This window comes from Microcebus murinus, chromosome 1 (assembly GCF_040939455.1).
Source record: "Microcebus murinus isolate Inina chromosome 1, M.murinus_Inina_mat1.0, whole genome shotgun sequence".
NCBI lineage: Eukaryota > Metazoa > Chordata > Mammalia > Primates > Cheirogaleidae > Microcebus > Microcebus murinus.
This window is the reverse complement of record NC_134104.1, coordinates 82,897,482-82,915,081: the sequence shown is the minus strand read 5'-3', so window position 1 is coordinate 82,915,081 and position 17,600 is coordinate 82,897,482. Positions and strand designations below refer to the sequence as shown.

At 44.6% G+C, this 17,600-nt stretch overlaps 1 protein-coding gene across 2 annotated transcripts in view; it reads left to right on the top strand.

The window, feature by feature from the left end:
- Nucleotides 1-5,398: 5,398 nt before the first annotated feature.
- Nucleotides 5,399-17,600, top strand: part of USP13 (ubiquitin specific peptidase 13) — a 115,910-nt gene continuing 103,708 nt past the window's right edge. For both annotated transcript variants that reach the window (XM_076003663.1, XM_012737002.3), the window contains exon 1: nt 5,399-5,699. In XM_076003663.1, coding sequence (XP_075859778.1) covers nt 5,532-5,699 — 168 coding nt within the window. In that variant the 5' untranslated portion in view covers nt 5,399-5,531. The remainder of the gene's footprint in view (nt 5,700-17,600) is intronic.

The window sequence follows — 17,600 nt, the reverse complement described above, 5'->3', positions numbered from 1 at the left end:
GGCAATATGTATCATATTTAAATAGTTTGTTCTGGCCGGGCGTGGTGGCTCATGCCTGTAATCCTAGCACTCTGGGAGGCCGAGGCGGGCGGATTGCTTGAGGTCAGGAGTTCGAAACCAGCCTGAGTAAGAGCGAGACCCTGTCTCTACTATAAATAGAAAGAAATTAATTGGCCAACTAATATATATAGAAAAACTTAGCTGGGCATGGTGGCGCATGCCTGTAGTCCCAGCTACTCGGGAGGCTGAGGCAGGAGGATTGCTTGAGCCTAGGAGTTTGAGGTTGCTGTGAGCTAGGCTGACGCCACGGCACTCACTCTAGCCTGGGCAACAAAGGGAGACTCTGTCTCAAAAAAAATAGAAATAAAAATAAATAAATAGTTTTTTCTGACTCACATACTGAGAGTTCTGCAAAGCAGCCTTTGGCCCAGTGCTGAGTATATTATATTATATTATATAAATATAGAATATTGTATTACTATGTCTGCATTGAGCTTCTCTACACCGGATTGGAGGACAAGTCTTCCTGTGTGAGCAGGGAAGTGGTGGGGACATGAGAAAGGATGGTGTTGTCCGATTGGCCTGAAAGACAATCTGCCTACCTCTGTCAGTATCTTATGAGTCAGGCTCCTGGAAGGACTGTGGGGAGTGCTTCACATCATGGAACTTGAAAAGGTGAACAGGCATCTCAGATTTCCTCTTAAGCTGAATAACAGCTTACCTCATCCTGATGTTAAGAGCTGCTCAAAGAGTTTGCTCATTCCAATGTGAGCCTACCACTTAGTTAGGTGAATTTTCTATAAACCTAATAGCAGAAATGTGCTTAATTTTAAATGCGTGGTCAAGGGGCAAGCAGGTAAGAAAGAGGAGAGGAAGAAGAGAAAATTGATATGATCAGTGGTAGTGTAAAAAATTATCACCTCCCCATTAGTCAAAAAAATAAATGGATGCTTAAATGCAAAAGACTTAGACACCACAGAAAAGCACAAAGAAAACAGTAACAACACAAATGATTTTATTAGCCAGGTATGGTGACACATGCCAGTAGTCCCAGCTACTCAGGAGGCTGAGATGGGAGGATTGCTTGAGTTTAGGAGTTTGAGTACAGTCTGGGCAACATAGAGAGATCCTGTCTCTTAAAAAATAATAATAATTTTATTACCCAGAGATAAACACTGTTAACATATGGCTTGTTCCAATCTAGTCCTTTTTCTATGCTATGAATATATATATATATATGTTTGTGTGTGTGTGTGTGTATTTAAACAGAATAATAATATGTATGCTTGTTTGTAGCCTACTTTTGAAGTGATCATCTTTCTATGTCAATAAGTATTCTTAATATTATATGATTTTTATGGCTACATAGAATTCTCTCAAACAGAAAATGCCATACATTTCTTAACCAGTGCCCTATTGCCCTCCATTTAATGCTACTTGCAGAAGCTACCTGCCATTATAGAAAATTTCATGAATGAGCCTTTACAACAAGTTTCACCATATATGGATTTATGGGATCACTGAATATTATTGGAAGACATCAGAGGTCAAGAGTAATTCCATTGATTAAAATAATTAATGTGTCTTTTTTTATCTATAGATTTCCCCAATTCCCCTTTTTGACATTAGTCATACTAATATTCATATCACAATTTAATGTAACCTCCGTCAGTTCTATGAATAACATTTGTGCAGCAATGAATTTTACCTAAAAGACACAAAGCAGATTGCAAAACAATTTTATTATAATGCCACTGATGTGAGTCATTCATCTGGTAGGTATTTATTGAGTGCCTAAAATAAAACCATTCCAAGAGGGCAATATTCCACCAACACTGAGCTCCTATAATGTACAAGAACACTAAGAGGTATAACTTTTTTTAAAGGATTTGCTTTCTGTAGAGAGGTAGAAGACATGGAACCAAGACTAATTAAATAACAGCACTAAAAGATATCGCAAGGTAGTTTCCAGTAATGGGTACAGGTTATTGCTGTAAATCCGCTGTAATTTTTTAAAGATTGGTCCCTGAGGGTTAGAGTAGTCAGAAAAGGGTTTATGGAAAAAACACTAACTCTTGAAAGGTTTAAGAATATAGAAATGAGAGAGAAGAGCTTTCAACTAAGTCTAGGAGACAAGCTTACTTCTCGTTAGGGGCCCAGTAAGTCAAGCTTACCAGAAGTCTAAGAGTAGGAGGTAAAGTCTGAAGACGATTAGTGCTAGGCAGGGAGGCCCTTGAATTCCGGGCTAGCCATCAGAGCCCTGGCTCCACCAGAACAGCATGGGAGGAGGCTTTTAAGCAGTAGAGTGATGTGGCAGCCTGATACCTTGCTATGGTAAAAGTCAGTTCTTAGACTTTATGTCTTCTGAAATCTCTATAGTAAGACATTAAATTTATATTGGAAGTTAAAATTGTTTACCTATCATCACTTCTTTACACTTGACCATTGATCACGATCCATATGCAGAAGAAACCAACTTATTGGTAAAATAGTACAGTTTTACACTCATGTGCAGAATTTGCAAAATTAAGTTTCAAAGGTCCAGAAATTGAATAAGAACTTTTCTCTAAAATATCATGATTAAGACACTGGTCTTAATTCAGTGAAGTTTCTTTTACTAACATTTTTGTGTTGTTAACTTTTTTATTTTACAAAACAAATGCAACATTATTGGAGATATTTTGAAAGTAGAAACAAAATCTTACTCCCAAATCCCAAACGTAACTATTTAAATTTTACATGTATTTCCAGTCTTGTCAAAGTGCATGTTTACTTTTACCCAGTTGCAATAATATTATTATAAGCATTGTAAGCATGCTAAGCAATATACTATAAACATATTAAAACAATCATTTTCCATAATGATCGTTTTAAGATTTGTATAAGCATCTTTGAGTATATGTATCCAATTTAATCATTCCTCCATGTTTAAATGTTTTCCATTTTTTTCTGTTTTGATTAGAACTTTCTATCTGGTGTGCCACTGCCATTCTGGTGTGCAGACTCGGTGCAATATCTCCTTAGTCCTGTGGGAGGCCATGGATGGAGCGTGTGGTGACTGGAGCCCCCATGCTCTCTGGCAGTAAGAGACATCCTTGACTGATTACTTCACTGGATTGTACAAATATTTCTGATGTGCCATTATATGAAAAAAGTTGGGATGCATGTTTATAGTGATGCAGCAATCATCTTCAACTTCTATTACTATTACTGGGCATTGAACTTGGAATGTTGTTACAATTGAGTGTTTTTGTGTGTGGTTTTTTTTTTTTTTTGAGATAGGATCTCTCTCTGTCAGTGCAGTGGCATCATCATAACTCACTGCAACCTCAAACTCCTGGGCTCAAGCGACCCTCCTGCCTCAGCCACCCACCCCCTTCCCCTAGTACCTGGGACTACAGATATGCACCACCACACCCAGCTAATTTTTTTGTTTTTTGTAGAGGTGGAGTCTCTCTCTTGGTTAGGCTGGTCTCAAAATCCTGGCCTCAAGCAATCATCCCACCTTGGCCTCCCAAAGTGCTAGGATTACAAGTGTGAGCCACTGCACCTGGCCTGCTTTTTTCATCTAGTAATGTGATTTGGAGATTATTCCACATCAGCACATGCAGAGCAACTTCATTCTTTTCAATGGGTACTGTATTTTAACTACTTCCTACACATGGATCTTTAGGTTGTTCCCAGACTTTTGTTACTATAAACAGTGCTCCAACAAATATTCTTACATAGTGTGAATTTAGCTGTGGAATAAATGTCTAGACAAGGAATTGCTGGGAAAAACAGCATAATCTTATAAAATTATGATTAGTATCATTAAATTTCCTTCCAAAGAGGTTTACTATTTTTATTCCCACTAACAATGCATATGAAGGCCTATTTCCCAAGCCAAGAATAACTCAATATATCTTTATCTGCTCGAAGGATAAAAAATGGTATCTCACTGACTTGATTTGCATTTAACATAAGATTAAATTTTGTTTTGAACATTTTAAACCAAGGTTTTCTCTGTAATTACAGAAAAAAATCATCCATAAATCTGAAACAGGCACAGATACTACTAGGTGATAAGCTGACGAGAACAAATTCGAAGCAAAAGCTGGTTGGAGTACTGCCCAATGATGAGGATAGCAATAGTGTTTCAATCTTTGCGCGGTGCCACCTCTCCTTCTCGGTTTCCACTTGGAAACAGGTAGGTAGCATTTGGGAGTTACAAGAATGTGTGGTGTGCTTGAGCCTCGCTTAGAGTATGGACATCTGGAGATACTATGGGGAACCAGAGCGAGTAACGGGGAAATAATGTAAGAAAAAAAAAGAATTTAAGGACTATCTGATCTGGGAGAGGCTTACAGAAATCAGCGTTTTGGATCCTATTTATTGCTATTCCTGCACTTCATTAACTGGCAGGGGTCCCTGCTTAAAGTATGTTGAGTGTTGTTGGGGAACGTTATTGGCATTGAACCTGTCTTGTGAGAGTTTTTTAGAGAAAATGAGAGTATGCTGTGAGGCATGTTCTGTTCGCAAATTATCCACCCCCCCCCACTCAACCCCATTCATTATTGATTTTGGGGAACTGATGAGCAAGACAGGAATATGTATGTCTGCACATAAGACCCTCAAACCAGGCCACTCAACGTTTGATATGGACCTTGGTTCACACAGAAGGTATTCCAAAGGTAGAGACAAATATAAAGCCTCCTGACGCCTTGAAAAAAAAAATCCTGACCATCTCCCACCTCCCCCAACATGCAAGAAAAACCTGTATTACTGAAAACAAAGCAAAACACCAAAAACAAACAAACAAAAGAAACCCCTCTATCCTCACTGTCTTCTATTGTATTCTAGTCTGTTTTACTGAGCTTTGGATGTTAAAAAAGTGAGGAGCGAGGCTTAGTGAGGTAACACCGAAGCGTATGGCGCAAATTCAGACGTGAGCCTCACGTTCGATTCCAGATTTGCACATCGAGTCCCACCCCTGCCCAACCCGGGGACGTCACCGCTCTTTTCTTCCGTTGTTTTAAAAGCAAGCGGTTCTTAAAACCCCCAGTCCTGCTCTTTGTGTTGGCCTTCTCCGAATCACCCCTTCGCGAGCTGCCGACCTAGGGCAGCCAGCACCGCGGCGGCGCCCCGCGGCAGCCGGCCGGCGTGGGCGAAGCCCCTTCCCGGCCGCGTGTCGCGCGCCCCGCGCGCCCGGGGCTCCCCGCCCCCGCGCCCCGCCGGCCCGGCGCACGGCCCCTCTCCGGCGCCCCCTCCCCGGCGCGCTGCGGCTGGCGCTCCCCAGCGCCCCGCCTGACGCTGCAGCTGGGCCGGCGACTCGCCATTGGATTAAAAATAGCAGCGTCGCCCGCCCGCCCCAGGCCCCGGTGCCCGCTCCCGCCCCGCGGCCCGCTTCCCCGCCCGCCCCGGCCCGGCCGGTTCCCGTCGCCCGCGCAGCCCGCACGCCCGGCCGCTCGCTGGCGCCGCCGCCGCCGCCAGACCCCGCGCTCCGGCTCCGGCCCGGCTTGGCTCCGCTCAGCCCGGCGCGCGCCGCGGCCATGCAGCGCCGGGGAGCCCTGTTCGGCGTGCCGGGCGGCAGCGGCAGCAGGAAGATGGCTGCAGGGGACATCGGCGAGCTGCTGGTGCCCCACATGCCCACGATCCGCGTGCCCAGGTCCGGGGACAGGGTCTACAAGAACGAGTGCGCCTTCTCCTACGACTCCCCCGTAAGTGAGGCGCCTCGAGGGAGGGTCGCGGCGCCGGCGGCCTGGGGCGGCCGCCCCGCGGGACCGGGCGGCACGTGAAGCCGGGGAGAAGATGCGCAGTGGCAGCCGGGGACCTCCTCCTCGCGGCAGAGTTGGCTGCGGCTCCGGCACTGCAGTTCGGCACGCACTTGAGAGCGCCCCAGGGCTGCTGCCGCGGGAGCCTGGGCCGTCAGGGTGGCTGGCTCCACCGGCCTCCCGAGGCTGAACGGGCCCGATTCCCAGCAGCCCGTCCCCAGCCCCGCCACCGTTTGAAAGATAAGAGTTCCCCATTCTGAGCTGCACCGTGCAGATTGTTTGCGCCCTCCCCGGGGCGAGAGCGGAGGGCGGGTGGGTGGACGGGACTGAACCTCCGCGCACCCCGGACGCTCAGCGCGTCTCTTTCTGGGACCGCTGGCCTTGCACGGGGATCCCCACCCCTGGCTGGGCATTTCTGATTTTCTCTTGGAGCTTTTCTTCTTCCACTTCCCATTTCTCCACACTCCTTTCCTTGCCATTAGCATGTCAGAAGAAATCTTGGGTGCCTCCACTCGGGCAGCAGAAATAGGGGATCTACTACTGGATTATGATGGTTTTCTTAAGCCTTTCCCACTTCGCCTTCTAAATGAGTCACTTAGACTGCCATGCACTAGTATAAATTATTAAAAGTTCAATCCTGAGTCGTGAGCTCAGAGAGTGGAGGGAGAAGTTGAGACGGATCACCACCTCCACCCAGGGCGGTTGCTGGTGGTTTTCACCTGGTTGTATGTGAATGTGTGAGAAGCAGAAGCAGGGTGAGTGTCCCTTTCAAGAGTCAAAATGGGCTTCAAAGTGACTCAGCTGTCTGGCGTTTATCATGCCTTTTTGAGGACCAGGTTATTTTTATCCACCCACTTTAGATCTCATATGTCACCCGGCAGATCTCAATGCATCGGGAGGTACATGGGTCAGATGGACAGTGGCAGGTCTTACAACAATAGTCTGACACATTTTATTCATAGTGTGTAAAGTGTTGTCAGAGGCAAAAAAAAAAAAAAAAAAAAATCTAAATGAGCAGTGAATTTCCCAAAGTTTCCTTTATTATCTGTGGGTTGATTTTGGCTGGTTTCAAAGCATTTTTGTTTGGTATACATTAGAGTACCAGAATTAGTATCCTCTCTAATTGTGACATTCAGTTTTTCTTCTGTGCTAATTCCAGGTCACTTCAGGATAAAGTCTAACTTATTTGTTGATTACTTATTTTTTTTTTCTTTCAAAAAGATCCACAGAGTGGAGTGTGGCTGTCAGCAATGGCTTTAGATCCTGTTATTTACAAAGTATTCGAAAATGCCATTTTCAGATTGGCCAGTGTTGGGCAGGTTCCCACTAACACCTCCTAAGGGTGGAGAGGGATGATAGTCCTAACTAACTTCAGCAATTGACAGATTGAGAACTCTAGGAAGAAGAAAATGGCCTAAGTCTTTTAGGATAGCACAGCATGTAAAATGGGTCCAACAACTTTCTCCACATTTGATTTGGGCTACTCTTCAAGTTCTGCTTACAAACTATTGGAAATCTTTGCCACGTTGATATAGGGTATGGCAGTTGTGAAAAAAAACCTGATCATTTTAATTCACTTGTGTAAGTAGTTATTGGGAGTTTATTGTGTGCCAAACACTATTTTAGAAACATCTTGTCCCGTGTAAACTGATGATTTTATTCATATCACAGTAGCTTGTTTGGGGAGACTCAGATTATTTATATGGCTAATTAATTAGTATATTTCATTATCTGCGTTTCAGGGGAGGAAGAGAAGGTTTCATAACAGGTCATCTCAAAGCATGGTGCCTGACAATGGAAAGTCTATGGTGTTGAATGCTTAACACTTAATTATGAATCCAATAAGAGTTTCTTTTTTTTTTTTTTTTTTTTGAGACAGGGTCTCACTTTGTTGTCCGGGCTAGAGTGCCGTGGTGTCAGCCTAGCTCACAGCAACTTCAAACTCCTGGGCTCAAGCAATCCTCCTGCCTCAGCCTCCCGAGTAGCTGGGACTACAGACATGCACCACCATGCCCGGCTAATTTTTTCTATATATATGAGTTGGCCAATTAATTTCTATTTTTAGTAGAGACGGGGGTCTCGCTCTTGCTCAGGCTGGTTTCGAACTCCTGACCTCGAGCAATCCTCCTGCCTCGGCCTCTCAGAGTGCTAGGATTACAGGGGTGCAATAAGAGTTTCTCGAGCACTTCCTCCTCTGTGCGGACTCATCCATGCATGGCCGTAAGAGCCATAAAGAACAAAATCCATCGGCGCTAAACACACCAGACTTAAGTCCACAAGGGCTGTGGGACTGTGTTAGAGAAAAGACTAAAACCAGTTGAATGAAAAAAAATCATTCTTGCATTGGATACTTTTGAAGAAGGTCATAGACAAAGATAGATACAAAATACAGGAGACCAACATTCTAGGCAAGGGAAATTACATGTGCAAACACATAAAGTGTGATTATTTTCTACTAATTTGCCTGTAGTGTATTTGGAAGAAAAAAATTGATTTGACAAGTAACAAGAATGAGGCCAGGACTAAGCGGAGAATAGATGATCGGGCCTGAACCCTGAAAAATGTTTGATCTTGATTTTATATAGTCAGTTATGGAAAGCTACTCTAAGTAACGTGTTACAGGAAGACTATGAATCAACAAATGTTTATTACATACCTACCATGTCTAAGGCACAGTCTGAAGATCTTTGCCATTCTTCACCTTTGTGGGATGTGAGAATTGGGAATCACCGGGGATCATCATGTAGAATGTGATGACGTCATTGATTGTGGAGGACACACATGAAAGAGAGAGCCAGATCGGCAGGGTTTGAATCCTAGCTCTGTCACCTGGCTGGGTAGCTTCTCTGTGCCTCAGTTTCTCCATCTGTAAAATGGAAACTAACAACCTAACTCAAAAAAAATCTTTTTTTTTGTGGATTAAATAAATTAATATGTAAAGTGTGTCTGGCTAATTAGTTATCACTATACATATTGCTTTAGAAAAAAGGAAGAAAGAAAGAAGAAAGAAAGGAAGAAAGAAGGAAGGTAAAAAAGGGCCAGTCACAAGTTGTGAGCCCAAGTTGGGTTGTCTGGTGTTACGTAGAAAGTTTTGCATGGTTAAGTGGGGGAATTATCCTGGTTTGTGCGCCTGCTCACAAGCCTTCCTGGGTCAACATGGACATCCCCTATCTCCTTGATTGTTGAGCTTTTCCTTTATCTAGGTGTACTTTGTCCCGTCTCTTCAGTTTCCAGATTGGCAGCTCCAGTAAGACTGGTCTCTGGCTTTTGCTTTTCTAAGACCATTTTCCTCTTGTGATCATTTTTCAGGGCTCTTTTTCAACCTTCCTCTTCTGTGTCAGACTTCATCCTTTCGTCTGACTGCCTACATTACTGTGGCATGCAGCACAGCAGTCTGTCCTCCGTAGTGTCCCATCTTGTGCTAATTATGCCCCCTCCTCACCCGTATTATGAGGGGAGCAGTTGTTTATACCTCATCTTAGCTTGGCTCAACTGAGTATGTGGAGGCTTAGACAAGGCTTTGGAACAGGCAGTTTATTTTGGAGTAGGGAGCAGATGACAAGGGAATAGTGACAAAGGGAAGGAAGGAAAGCCACTCTAAGAGCCAGTTACTGAGCTGACTTCCACAGTGGGCAGCTGGTGCTAAATCCCACTGGGCACTCTCTGGGGAACTGTAGAATGTGCCTCAGAATTGTCCACTTGAGACATGGCGGAGGGGAGTGTGGTATTTATCCACTGACTCCCACCCTCATTGGTCAGGGTTACTCCAAAGGTGGGAACACTCTCACTCTTCCAGGACGGTATTTGTGCCTGAAGGGTTGAGCAGGCTCCCGCAGACTTCCCATGACCAGTGGCAGCTGAGAAGCAAGAGATCCTCCATGCGGCTGAGGCTAGGACCACTGGGTCACACCTGCTGTGACAGTCAGCTGCACACAGTGACTAAACCAAAAAGGTGGACTGAGGGGATAAAAGACTCAGCATAAACTGTGCACAACCCTCCCACCCCAGCATCAGGACTATTTTGTTAGAGGAACATTTTTTCCTGTTCTCCAAAGTTCTGAGATGGCTTGTTGATATTGAGATGTCATGGTTGGTTCCCTGTCTTCCTGGGCATCTTTGCAAACCTCTGTTGGACAGGAGTCTGGTAGTATAACAGTGGCTGGCTTAGATATCTACCAGGAAAGACTCTGAGATCTCCATGTACTTGTGGGAAGACTTCATGTTAGGGGTCCAGTAAACCCTTCTTTCTGTCCTTCCTTCTGCAAGCATTTATTGATATGCCTGGTACTGTCTCAGGCATTGTGGGTAATAATAATGACAGCTGGTGTATATAAAGCAGTGGTTCTCAAGGTGTATTCCCTGGACCAACTGCACCAGTATGTTCTGGGGACTGTTAGAAATGATAATTCTTGGGTCTCATCCCAGACCTTCCAAAACAGAAAATCTAGGCATGAGGGCCCAGCAATCTGTGTTTTTAATAAGCTCTTCAGGTGATTCTGATGTGTGGCAAAGATTGAAACCCAGTGATAGGGCACTTACTAGGTGCCAAGCATCATTCTAAGCATTTTAAGGATACACACACGTACATGATTTATTTAATTATTTATTTTTGAGACTGGGTCTTGCTCTCTTGCCCAGACTGGAGTGTAGTGGCATCATCACAGCTCACTGCAACCTCCAACTCCTGGGCCCGAGTGATCCACTTGACTCAGCCTCCCAAGTAGCTGGGAAAAGCACATGCTGGCATGCCTGACTGATTTTTTAAAATTTTTGTAGAGATGGTCTTGTTATATTGCCCAGGCTTATCTTCAACTCCTGGATTCAAGAGATCCTCCCACTTTGGTCTCCCAAAGTGCTAGGATGACAGGCATAAGCCATCTTGCGTGGCCCCATTTTAACCATTTTTAATTATACAATTCAGTGTTGTCAAATACATTCACATCATTGCAACTGTCATTACTATCCATCGCCAGAAGTTTTTCATCATCCCAAACTGAAACTCTGTATCTGTACCCATTAGACAGTAACTCCCTATTTCCCCCTTCCCCTGGCCCCTCATAACTACCATTTTCCTTTCTATGTCTATGAATTTGCTTATTCTAGGTACTTAATATAAATAGAATCACATAATATTTGTCTTTTTGTGTTTGGCTCATTTTACTTAGAATAACATTTTCAAGTTTCATTCATGGTGCAGTATGTAGCAAAATTTCCTTCCTTTTTTTGAGACAGAGTCTTGCTCTTTTGCCCTGGCTAGAGTGCAGTGGTGTCACCATAGCTCACTGCAACCTCCAACGTTTGGGCTCAAGCAATCCTCTTGCCTCAGCCTCCTGAGTAGCTAGAACTACAGGTATGTGCTACCATGCCCGGCTGCTTTTTCTATTTTTTTGTAGAGACAAGGTCTCACTCTTCCTCAGGCTGGTCTTAAACTCCTGACCTTGATCTGTCCTCCAACCTTGGCCTCCCAGAGTGCTAGGATTACAGAGTAAAGTAAAATTAAGGAGCTTACAGACTTTTTTTTTCCACTTTGAAGATGTAAACTTAAAGTAAATCTAATTAGTTTCACATGTCAAAAGTTCTCTTCCAGAAGCAGGCAGCGGAAAGATTGTTCTAGAGCAATGATTCTCAAGCTTTTTGGTCTCTTTATACTCTTAAATATTTTTGAGAATCCCAAAGAGCTTTTGTGTGATTTCTCTTGATATTTACCGTATAAGAAATTAAAACTGAGAAAACTGAGAAACTGAGAAAAATTTAAAGTAATTTGAACAATTACATTCTATTACCTATTGGAGTGATGATGTCATCAGATGTCATGTAGCCTCTGAAAAATGCCACTATGTTCTATGAGAGAGTGAGAGTGAAAAAGACAGATAACTTCCTGTTATGAAAATAGTTTTGACCTCCCAAATCGCATGAAGGGTCTTTGGTGTGTTACAGGGTTCCCAGGCCATACTTTGAAAACCAAAGTTCTAGAGTTTAGGCAAGAATAGTACAACCACTTAATCCAGTCACATACCTCACCTGAAGTGTGGCTTTTATGGGTTTATATTAAGTTGTTATCTTAATCTTAGCTCAGCCATAGATGTCATATGTTGCATGCACATTCTTTTTGAAGCAAATTAAAATTTAGATAATTTGACACCTTTTGAAAGAATTATAGCTCCTTGATCTGGGAATTGTTGGCTGTCTCAGAAGTAAGAATTCTTTATTCTGTTGACTGTGAGTTTCACTGTAGGGTGATCTGGCTGGGCTTTTCTTTGGGGAACTCTAAATGTTAGTATTTTAATTTTTTTTTTTTTCCTGTGGCTAATCTCTTGCCTGGAAAGTGAAGGCCTATCTGCCAGTATTGAGAGTGCCGAGTGGGAAGAGAGAATAAGAGTCTCAACATCTGTATATTGGATACTGGTTGGGATTTTGCCTGTGGGTTCTCAACTGTGTCCCTGCTTTGCTAAGCCTTTTCCCATTATTGCAGGGGCTAGGGACCTGGACATTGCACTTCCCAGAATCTTTTGATGGCCGATTCTGATATTGATTCTGCCAGTAAGAGATTTGGAGGACAAAAGAGAAGGAGAAGCCACTATTGGTATTGCAACTGTGGTATATGGCAGGTGTGAGGCTTTCTTAGAAGCTTCTAGGTGTTCTCCTGGGACTGAGAGCCACCTCAGTGATGGGGACCTGAGATCATCTGTGCTGTTTCTTGTGATGCCTGTACATCCTGATTTCCTGAACATGAGCAGTGATTTCTCTGACGTTGGCTTTCACAGCCCTTCCCATGATGTTGTAAGCTTTTAATTTTTTTTTTTTTTTTTTTGAGACAGAGTCTCGCTTTGTTGCCCAGGCTAGAGTGAGTGCCGTGGCGTCAGCCTAGCTCACAGCAACCTCAAACTCCTGGGCTCAAGCAATCCTGCTGCCTCAGCCTCCCGAGTAGCTGGGACTACAGGCATTCGCCACCATGCACGGCTAATTTTTTGTATATATATTTTTAGTTGGCCAATTAATTTCTTTCTATTTATAGTAGAGACGGGGTCTCGCTCTTGCTCAGGCTGGTTTCGAACTCCTGACCTCGAGCAATCCGCCCGCCTCGGCCTCCCAGAGAGCTAGGATTACAGGCGTGAGCCACCGCGCCCGGCCTTAATTTTCTATATTAAATTCCTTTCTGCCTGAAATACCTAGAATAATCTATTTTCTGACCAAGTGTGGACTGATACACATACATTCTATTAGTCCCTGTGTATTCGGAATAGTTCCCCTATTTTTAATGGATCCCATTCTCCCACAGTCCGGAGACCTTTGTTTTTACCTGCTTTAGAGACTAAATCTCCAGTAGTTTGCCAGGTGGGGGAGGGGTTGCTGGAAGTGGAGGAGGGATCTGGGTCTCTGACTGCTACTTAGATAGATTTTCAACCCTTTCTCCTTATTTTCACCCATCTTTCACCTCACCTTCCAGAGTTATCTGGAGCTGCCTTTCCTGGAGTCTTCTGGAAACTCTGGGGTATAAGTCAGGTTGGATCTTGGCTTTCCCTGCTGCTGGCCCAGGATTCAGCTCTGTCAGCTCGTCCTTAGTCCTTTAGTACTTACCCATCTGCAGTCCAGCTTCGCAAACTTGATTGCTACAGATTGGTTTTTGTTTCTCTTTTTTGAGACAGAGTCTCACTCTGTTGCCCAGACTAGAGTGCCCCAGCGTCAGCCTAGCTCACAGCAACTTCAAACTCCTGGGCTCAAGTAGTCCTTCTGCCTCAGCCTCCTGAGTAGCTGGGACTACAGGCATGTGCCACCATGCCCGGCTAATTTTTTCTATATATTTTTAGTTGGCTAATTAATTTCTTTCTATTTTTAGTGGAGATGGGGGTCTCACTCTTGCTCAGGCTGGTTTCGACCTCCTGACCTTGAGTGATCCACCCGCCTTGGCCCCCCAGAGTGCTAGGATTACAGGCATGAGCCACTGGGCCGACCTCTACAGATTATGTTTTGAAAAGATCCCTTTACTGTCCTGCTAATGGGGTTTCAGAAAGGAGTGAGATAGATGTTTCTGTGCCATCTGCCCTGTACCCTGCCCTAAGGTACCCACTTTTCTAAAATATTAATAATAATCAAGAAGTCACTTGCTGTCTCTTTTTGACATCAGTTAATTACCTTTAAAGTTGAACAATTTTTAGAGTTTTGCAAAGTGAGAGATAGTGCTGACCCTGTCAGGAAGCCTTTTGGGGGATGTATGTGTTCCCCGCTCACTGGGTACCCCTGCAAGTCTGATTCTCAACCTCCCTGCATTCCTCTCCGTGTGGACCCAAGCGCGCTTAAAAGAGCTGCAGTCCGTTTCGGTGCCCCAGGTTGGGAGATGTGCAGTGTTGTCTACTCTCTCTCCCTCTTCCTCTCTTTTTATTTTATTTTTTTAAAATTGTGGTAAAATACACATAACATAAAATTTACCTTCTTAATCATTTTGAAGTGTACAGCTTAGTGGCATCAAGTACATTCACATTGTTTTTGCAGTTATCACCACCATCTGTCTTCAGAACTCTTTTTGTCTTGCAGAACTGAAACTCTGTACCCATGAAACAATAACCCCCTATGCTCCCCTTCCCTCAGCCCCTGGCAACCACCATTCTACTTTCTGTCCCTGTGATTTGAAGTATTCATGTAAGTGGAATCATACATCCTTTGTCCTTTTGTGACTGGCTTATTTCACTTGGCATAATGTACTCAAGGTCCATTCATGTGGTAGCATGTGCCAGAATTTCCCTCCTTTTTAAGACTGTATATATCACATTTTGTTTATCTATTCATCCCTCAATGGACACTGGGTTATTTCCACCTTTTGGCTACTGTGAATAGTGCTGCTATGAACATGGGTGTTATCTCTCTTTCTTTTTTTTTTTGAGACAGAGTCTCACTTGTTGCTCAGGCTAGAGTGCCGTGGCATCAGCCTAGCTCACAGCAACCTCAAACTCCTGGGTTCAAGTGATCCTCCTGCTTCAGCCTCCCAAGTAGCTGGGACTACAGGCATGCGCCACCATGCCCTGCTAATTTTTTCTATATATATTAGTTGGCCAATTAATTTCTTTGTATTTATAGTAGAGACGAGGTCTCGCTCTTGCTCAGGCTGGTTTCGAACTCCTGACCTTGAGCAATCCGCCCGTCTCGGCCTCCCAGAGAGCTAGGATTACAGGCGTGAGGCACCGCGCGCCCGGCCTATCTCTCTTTCTTTTAACATCATATCCCATTAGTCACCAGATTCGGGTAGAGGACCACTCCTCCCCGCCCCTGCCTGGCACTGTGTTGCCTGGACTCCTGCAGAAGCCTCCCAACTAATCACCTTGCTTTCCCTACTGGTCTGTCATACTGCGCTCTCATATATTTTTCTAAAACATGGGTCTGATCATGTCATTTTCTGGCCTAGAAATCCTCAATGGCATCATTTAGAGCTTTCCAACAGCACATCAAGTCAGTTTACCTTGTTGGTCCAGCTTTCCTGCCCTCCACTTACTCTCCCTCTGGCCCAGAGAACTTTCCGTCCTGTAGGTGCTCTGTGCTCTCACCCCTGTGTGTGTTTGCTCATGGTCTTCCCTTGGCCTGGCATGCCTTCTCCTGACCCCCGGGCATACCCCACGATCCTCTAAAGCCAGCTCAGGTGTTCTCTCTGAGGACTCCTCCCCCTGCTTCGTCCCCTTTGCTGAGTTAGATACTTGTTTTCCTTTGTTTTCAAAGCACTTTAGACATCTCTGTCATCAGTGGGATATGGATTGTTGAAGATATGGAATAGCTGAGGTCTTAGAGAACTAAAAGAAAAAGAGCAGAGGACTGAAAACTGTGCCATTTGTGAACTTGTGCTATTAAGCCTGTATCTTTTCTGATTTTCTGCTTTTTTTTTTTTTTTTAAGATCGCAAGCATATATTTTGGAATGAAAAGTTTTATTAATAGCCAATATGGTACTTTTATTTTATCATAGTATCTGAAAAGTCATAGGTTTGACCCTTCAGGGCAAGATGTCTTGGGTACTTGCTGAGTGTTTTATGCGTTGTGATTCTAGATGCCCCCCGGGGGTGGTGGTGGTGGTGGTGGTGGTGGTGGTAGCAGATCCCACATTGGGCCCCTGAGGGGGATGACAAGAGGGATGGTCTCTCTGCTTGTCACCCAGGCCTCCCTCTGGGCTGCTTAGTTCAATCTTGTGATCAGATGAGGACTACCCTTGTCCCCAAACACAGGGAAGATGTGAACAGGAGCACCTATTTTTAGGGCTAGAACATCAGGGGAATGCAACAATGACCAGAATTTAATGAATCTGAACATGCCTGTGGACTAGAGATGTTGCTTGAGGTGAGAATAAATATGGGCTTCCTGTGATAGGATTAAAAATGAAACATTTTGTTTTGTTTTAATTAGCAAGTATTAGTGCTTATTTAGAGTCAACTATGCACCCAGCATCATGGTAGGTGCTAGAGGGGCTGGAGGGGGTGTGAGTAACCGGGAGGGAAGCAGAGGACTGCCGGAGAGAAGAGAGGGACATGGATCCCTATTATAGTGGAGTGTGCACTGATTTTTCAAGAGTCTGTTATGAATCAAACATTGGACTAGGTACTTTTATATACATAATCTCATTTCATTATGATAGTAAATGGCTTATAAATTATAGTGACTATTGTTGCCCCTGTTTTTCAGACGAGGAAACTAAGAGTCAGAGAGGTTAGGTAGTTTGTTCCAGGACTTGTTCCAGACTGGTACATGAGTGATGGGATTTAAACCCTAATGTGTCCGGAGGTTAGACCTTGCAGCACTTATAGACATTTGTTTTAAACAATGTGGTGCTTAAAATGTGTGAATGGAGATTTCAGGCCTGGGAACAGTTGGTAAAATCTAGAAGAGTTACTGGTCTGGACAACTAGGTGGGATCTAAATAGGTGGCATTTTGGAGGAGGTGAAACTGAGCTTGGCATGTATGTGAGGGAGCAAACTATCTTATGGAAGAGAGGGATCCTGGGAGAGGGATCTGGGAGACCTCAACAAGGTTGAACCCTCTGTCGGTGGTAAAGGAGGTCAGTCTTCATAAACAGCATGAAGACAGTGGTCATTTAGCGCTGCTGTCCTGGAAGCGGAATGAGGAACTGGAGGCCACAGGCAGTAGGGGAGAAAGGAATTTACATATTGTATTCTTTGTGTAAAGCCGCTGAATTGCTTGTTTGGCTGTGCCATTTGGGCAGTTTCCACCATGGAGTCTCCTGCCTGTGCTTTGGGAGGAGCCTCAGTTTGTGTGGGTTCTCGCTCCAGGTCCCCAGTTTTGTTGCTAGACACAAGTTGACTAGGGTGGGTGGACTGTAGGTGCTGCTGAATCTTGCAGCTACTTTGCCAGTGTCTTGGAGCCCAGCACCTTGGGTCTTGCCACTGTTTTCCTCAGGAAGCTGTCAGCCAGGAGTGGACAACTCTCAGGGACTCCAGCTGTCCTTTTGCATTTGGGGAGTGCAGCTGGGGTGGTGGGGTTACAGGGGGGCTGCCAAATCCTCTCCCCTCCCCTGCAGGAAAGCCTGGCAGGGCACCTGGCATAGGCTGCTTACTTGAGTGGGGTGGCTCTCCTTGGCCTGTCCCTCCTGTTTTCCTTGAATGAAACAGCCTTGAAAAAAAAGAAGAAACTGCTCTTTTCCTCAAGCCCCCACGACAGCGAGTGCTTGCTGACATCTGCCCACCTGGCTCCTGCCACCAAAATGACATCTGCTTCTCAGTTGCACCAGGCAGAATGTTGGGGGCCAGACTGGTCTGGGCTCAAATCCATCCCCCTTACTATTTAGTAGTCACGTGACTTCAGCAAATGCTTTAATTGCACTGAATTTCTCTGAGCCTTGGTTTTCTGCTCTGTA